Below are 6,195 nucleotides of genomic sequence, written 5' to 3' on the forward strand. Positions count from 1 at the left end.
AGGAACGCGGGGCGCTGCTGCAGGTCCGACCGCGGCCGCAATCGGGCACCTCCAGGAGAGCCCCGTTCCGGCCACGTGGTGTCGTCTCGGAAGACCCCACCAGTGGGGGAGCGCCCCGCGCCCCAGGCAGAAGGAAGGCAGCGGATATGCGGGTGCTGAGACCCGTTCTCCGAGGGCTTGCAGGGCGGAGAGTGGTGGGGGCGGGGGGGCGGTCTCGCGACGGGGTCCCCGGTGGCTTCCAGATGGCGCCGCGCGGGGGGTCGCTGCTCAGATAAGGTCAAGAGCTTCGCTGGACCGCCGGGGTGGGCTGTCAGGAAGGTTCTGGTGACTTTGCGTGCTCGGGTCGACTGCCCACTCTGCTCTCCTCTGCACAGATGAAGCTGCTGGCGTTGGCCGTGTTGGCGCTACTCGCTGTCACTCAGGCAGAGGAAGGGGCCAGGCTCTTGGCCTCCAAATCGCTGCTGAACAGATACGCGGTGGAGGGCCGCGACCTGACCTTGCAGTATAACATCTACAACGTGGGCTCCAGGTAGGCCGGCGGGGCCCGCTCAGCTTCTTAGGGCTCCCCACTGGGGACACCGATCGGTGGTGATTTATCTTCTGGGGGACATCCAGCAACAGGTGTCACGAGTGGACGCTTGTGCTGCTGGTCCTGATTTTGGAAGAGGAGGACACCCTTACCTAAGCGGCAGGGACCTCCTTCCATGGGTTTGAGCTGGCAGAGGAGTTTCGGAGACGGGAGGAAGCAGGGACTGTGGGGAGCCGGAGAGGGAGGCGAGCAGGCGGGCCACCTGTGACCCTTTGTCACGTCCAGTTCAAGGCTTCAGCGTCCTTTGTTTCTTTGGCCCTCGCGCATTTTTGTCACCTTCTTTTCATTTCGTCCTTTTAATTTCCTCTTCCATATGCATCTTGCTCCTCTTGCCCGCCTTACACACACGCACGCACTCACGCACTCGCGCACGCACACACATGCATGCACGCACTCACGTGCACACACACATGCACACGTACACACATGCATACGCATGTGCGCACACGCACACACACCCACGTGTGGAGAAACTGGGGCAAGGCTGGGTTTGGGCCCATTCCTGCCTAGATACCTGAGTATTTTGGTGCTTCTGAGCCAAAGACCCGGTTCGTCAGTGCAGCGGACCCGCTCGACCGTGTGACCTACATCTGCCTCCTGTGGTTCTGAGTTAGGACAGGCGGGCGGAGGGGGGTGCCGATCGCCTCCATGCCAGAGCCAAGGCTTTGCCCCTTTTTGTCGCCTCCGCTTTCCAGTGCTGCGTTGGACGTGGAGCTGTCCGATGACTCCTTCCCCCCAGAGGACTTCGGCATCGTCTCCGGAATGCTGAACGTCAAATGGGACCGGATCGCCCCGTATCCTCTTGACGTTGGGCGATGAAGGCTGGCAGGGGGCGGGAATGTTGGCAGCAGAGCAGCGGGGTCAGTGCAGACAGTCCAGGTGTGCGTGGCCATGCTCCCGTCCCCTGTCTGGATGAGACGGGGCAAGGGGGACTGAGACAGCTGTGTGAGTGTGATTCAGGGTAGACCCGAGGATGGAGGGAGGTTCCAGAAGTTCAGGTTATAAGGCCCAAAAACCTACCCCCTGGGAAGGTGTAGACGCTCAGATATTCATGGCCGGGCAGAGATGCGGAAGGTGCTTTTAGAGGAACCTGAGCTGGATGCTGGCGTGGAGGACCCGGGGCGCGGTCTGAGGACCCGTCTCATTCCGACCTGTCTGTTGTTTCCAGAGTGTTGGGAATTAGGGTTTTTTGTTTGTTTGTTTTTTGTTTTTCTCTTGTGAACGAACGTATATTTAGGTTTTCTGGTGAGGGTTAGCTGTTCTCATGTTTCTTACTTTTTGTGTTTATTTTATATTTTCAAGAACTTCCTTTAGTTATAGCCCATGAAAGGTTTTCTGAGTTTAAACGACTCATTTTTCACCCATAACGTATTGCTTTGAAAGTTTGCTTCGAAAACCTTGATACTGAGTATGTCACAGAACCCTTAAGACTTGGCTCGAAAGACACCATGACATGTCACACACTCTAGGCTTACAGAAGGTCTGTGCGTGTGACTCTTGCCGAGCACGGCAAGCCTGACGTCACCGTGCGTGGTGGCAGCTTTTTGTGACTGGCGCGTTCAGTCCGCAGGGCGGGAGGCGGTCTCAGCGTCAGCTCGGTCTTTCTCTCCTTAACTGGGGCAGGGCCGGCAACGTCTCCCACACGGTGGTCCTGCGCCCCCTCAAGGCTGGCCACTTCAACTTCACCTCAGCGGCTGTCACTTACCTGGCCCGGGAGGGTGGCCCCGTCGTGGTGAGTGGCCCAGACGCTTAGCTGGGCGGGGTCAGAGCTGCCTGCCTCTGCAGACGCTGCTGAGAATCACCAAAGCTGCCCCTGAGTTCTGGGGCCGGACAGAAGGGCCAGAAGCTTGGGACACGGTCCTTAGGAAGGACGTTTGCTTGAAATCGTGAAGTCCCAGAACGTCGCGGTCGACGTGAACGGGAGGGGCGCACTGCAGCACCCGTTTCCTCTTCAGCCCTGGCGCTTCGCTCTGGACCTGGAACGTGTCCCTTACAGCCCAGTTCCCCGTCACCCCTGCCCTTCCCACTCTCCTCCTGTGCTGCGTCGGGCTCTGCCCGTCTCCACGGTTTCCGAGTCGGTCCCGTGCTTAGAGCGCTCCCGCTCATGGCTCCCGGGCTGGGCGTTTCTGCCGCTCACCGCGGACCCCCCAGTGGCCCACCTCTGCCACTCCCCCCGCAGAGGCCCCGTGCGCCTCGGGCCAGGCTCCTCCTGCGTCCCTCCCGCGCCGGCGCTGGGCTTTGCGCCTTGCCCGTGTCCTCTGTTTGAAGCTCTGTGCCCTCCGCTCTGCCCGAAGCCGCCTCAGACCCGGCTTCAAGCTGTAGCTCCTCGCTCCTGCCTTCTGCTCTCCGCGTTCCCGTCACCCTGTCCTCGTTCTGTCCGTGAACATCCATCGATGCACCTGAACTTCCACAGCTCTCACGGTGTTTGCCGCTTGGACATTTAATTACTCACCATCGTCAGTAGCTCGTTGTCTCTTATGTGAGGGTCTTTGCCGCCCCCCTCACCTCCCCTCGAAGCCGGGGGCTTTATCGTAGGTTTCCGTTTCCCACATGCAACAGCAACACGGTAATAAACGATCTGTTGCTCGATCGATGGAGAGGGTAACAGGCGTTTCTTGAGCCCCCGTGATGTGCTAGACCCTAGGGAGGGCTAAGAAGGTTAAGGCGCCGTCCCAGCCCTCAAAAGGCCTAGGTCGTGACGTTATAGAGGCCTCTGACAGGACCCTACAGAGGGGCTGTAGGCTCCTTGGCAAGTATAGTCAGGACCAGAGGCGACCATGGCACGAAAGGAAATTTCAGATTCCCTGTCACTCAGTGCACCCTCTGCATTTTCTTCTTTTACAAACCACGCGGACCCATATTTTTTAATCATAGTTACATCTTCACATCTTGCGTCATTGCTGCTTTCGAAACCGGCTCAGAGCTCTGGTTCTACCTGGTCACTGATGGGTTAAAAGACCAAATCAAAGCTCAGCCGCCACTTAATTTTTTTTTTAATTTTCTATTCTTTGAGTTAGTGTAAGAGTTTACTTGAGCCGCACTGATGGCATAGGCTGGGGAGCAGGACCTGAAACGCCGCCTGAGCATCCGCTTGAGAGAACAGCCATTTGCAGTGCAGGGTGCCAGCCGGACCAGCCCCGCTCCTGGCTGCGTACGTCTGGGCGGGCTCGATGCTCTTCAGCATCCTTCTCTCGTTTGAGAAGAGTCTTCCCACTCGAGGAATAAGAACACGATTGCCAGGGCCCGGTCATCTGCCACACCCTTGGCCTTGCCGAGGGGCCCGTGGTGGTGAGCGAGCCTTCCCAGAGTCCGAGGCTGAGACAGGATTTGGTTTGAATTTCAGCTGCGTCCCCAGCCCACCTGGCTTGGCAAACGCTCATCGAGTGTCTCGCATGTGTCCTGGCTCCGTCTCCTCCCTGCCCTCGCTGAGAATCCTGTGTCTCTGCCAAGTGCACAGGCCTTTTCTCGCCTGGAGCTCTGGGAACTAGGCCGGCTGGGCCGCCCTCCTGGGGGCGGGGGACACTCAGGGGGGACGCGTGGGACTGGCCCTGACACCTTCTCTTCTTTCTTCCAGATCGGCTTTACCAGCGCACCTGGACAGGGAGGGATCCTGGCTCAGCGGGAGTTCGATAGGAGATTCTCACCCCATTTCGTAAGCTGCGCCCCAGGATAAGAAACTCTTTTGGTCGTGGGGCCTCCTGCCTCCAGGAAGAGCTTTGTCATTGGCTGGTTCTTCCCGTGTGTCTTGGTGTCCAGCACAGCCATCGGATACCCCGCTTTAACCATGATTAGAGGCTTTGGGGATGAGGTCACAGTCACCAGAACGGGGAATCTGCCCTTCTTCTCTGCCCAGCCTTGAGGACGGCCTGTCTTGGCTTCCCGGGCCTGCTGTGAGAGTTAAAAGAACAGCTCGGATCCAGAGCTGTCAGCGCCGGGAGGGTCAAGTGCGGACTTCGCTGGTCTCTGGTCTGGGAGGGAACCTTTTAAAGATTCACCCAAAGTACTGACTGAGGAAATGCACGGACCCCTTTGTTTGGGGAGCGATGATGGAGCTCCTAGTTACGTGCTCAGGTCTCTGCTCTGCTCTGGGGACCGTGGCGACCAGGACAGTGTCCCGTCCGTTAAGGATCTGAGAACAGGCCGGTGGGGAGATGGTGCTGTGGGTGAGGTCGCGCACAAGCGTGTGGCAGCCGCGTCTGGCCTGGTCTCAGTCAGGGAGGGGTCGCTGGAGGTGACATTTAACCAGCCAGAGAGGAAGTCGGGGAGGACAGGCCTCCTAGGAAGGGAGAAAAGAGGGGTGCCGTCCAGGAATGGCAGGCGGTCCAGCGAGGCTGGAGGGCAGACTGGAGGCCAAGGAGTGGGGCCAGGTCCTGGGCGGCTCGGCCCTCAGGGCAGGACCTGGCGTCCCCTCAGGCGCTCTGGCAGGGCAGCTGCCCTTTGGTCTGGGCTGCCTCAGGGAGGCGCCCTCCGGCTTCACAGCCTCCGGGGCAGATGGGTCTTCAGAGGCGTCTTCCCTGGGGTGGTCAGAGGTCTGCTTTCAGCTGGGGTGGGGGTGTGCCTTCTCATCAGACCCCCCCTCCTCCTGGCCCCTACCCCAGACTTCTGAGCGAGGCCTCCTTGTCTCTGCAGCTGGACTGGGCAGCCTTCGGGGTCATGACCCTCCCGTCCATCGGGATCCCTCTCCTGCTGTGGTACTCCAGCAAGAGGAAGTACGACACTCCCAAGGCCAGGAAGAACTGAGTGGGCACCGTGGCCCCCTCTCCAGGGAACCCAGGTGCTCCCCAGACTCCAGAGGGCGACTCAGATGCACCCCCCCAACCTGGGCCACCATCCCCTGGACCCTGCCCTCTCTCAGCCAGAGGCCAGGGCCTGGGGGTCCGTGAGGTCCTCCGGGTCCCCTCCTGAAGCCATCCAAACAGGACCGCCTTCGGCAGCAGCCTCGGCCCTGGAGGGCCCTCCCGTGCGCCACTGGGGCGCTGTGGGGCATGGCCGGCAGTGTGACCTCGTCCAGGATGCAGGAGCGGCGTTCGGGGCCTGCCTGACACCACCCCCATCCGCCCTCCCCTCCCAGAGGAGGCCAGAAGATGGAAGTGAAAGGCGTGGGACTCTCCGAGGCTGCCCAGTCTGTCATGGGTTAGGGACGCTGACCAAACGGGCTTTTCTAATAAAAATAAATGCCACGTGACTGTGTTTCCTCATCAGCGGGGTGGGCGCAGGCAGGTGGGGCCAGGCCGGCGGAAACCCTGCCCCTTCGCCGGTCCCACCCCGGCACCTGCGCCTCCGAGGCCTCTGCTTCCTTCCATCCAGCTCTGTCCGCACAGCTCCACGCCCCCAAACCTTCCGCCAGCCCACCAGCTCCCCTCCAGCTCCCCTCCAGCTCGCGGGAGGGGTAATCCAGGTGGTCGGCAGATGTGCGGGGCGGCGGTTTGGTCTTCAGCGAGGGCCCTCTCCACCTGGTTCTAGCCCTTCCTCCTCTAAGAACCAGCTTTTCTTGAGCTCGACTTTATTTCTTATGCCTCTGCTCTGAGCTTAGGCTGGGCACAAGCCCCGGGGCCCTGCACTGTCCCGAAGCGCAGTGGCGTTCGCCGCAGCCGCCCTTGCTGACC

At 60.3% G+C, this 6,195-nt stretch overlaps 1 protein-coding gene across 1 annotated transcript in view; it reads left to right on the forward strand.

Moving 5' to 3' along the window:
- Window positions 1–5,774, forward strand: part of SSR2 (signal sequence receptor subunit 2) — a 6,253-nt gene extending 479 nt beyond the window's left edge. The window contains exons 2-7 of the mRNA XM_006923517.3: window positions 108–115; window positions 375–529; window positions 1,285–1,383; window positions 2,213–2,321; window positions 4,164–4,241; window positions 5,219–5,774. Of these exons, the coding sequence (XP_006923579.1) occupies window positions 375–529; window positions 1,285–1,383; window positions 2,213–2,321; window positions 4,164–4,241; window positions 5,219–5,329 (552 nt within the window). The 5' untranslated portion in view covers window positions 108–115 and the 3' untranslated portion in view covers window positions 5,330–5,774. The remainder of the gene's footprint in view (window positions 1–107; window positions 116–374; window positions 530–1,284; window positions 1,384–2,212; window positions 2,322–4,163; window positions 4,242–5,218) is intronic.
- Window positions 5,775–6,195: the final 421 nt, after the last annotated feature.

Source organism: Pteropus alecto, unplaced genomic scaffold (assembly GCF_000325575.1).
Source record: "Pteropus alecto unplaced genomic scaffold, ASM32557v1 scaffold49, whole genome shotgun sequence".
In the NCBI taxonomy this organism is placed as follows: Eukaryota; Metazoa; Chordata; class Mammalia; order Chiroptera; family Pteropodidae; genus Pteropus; species Pteropus alecto.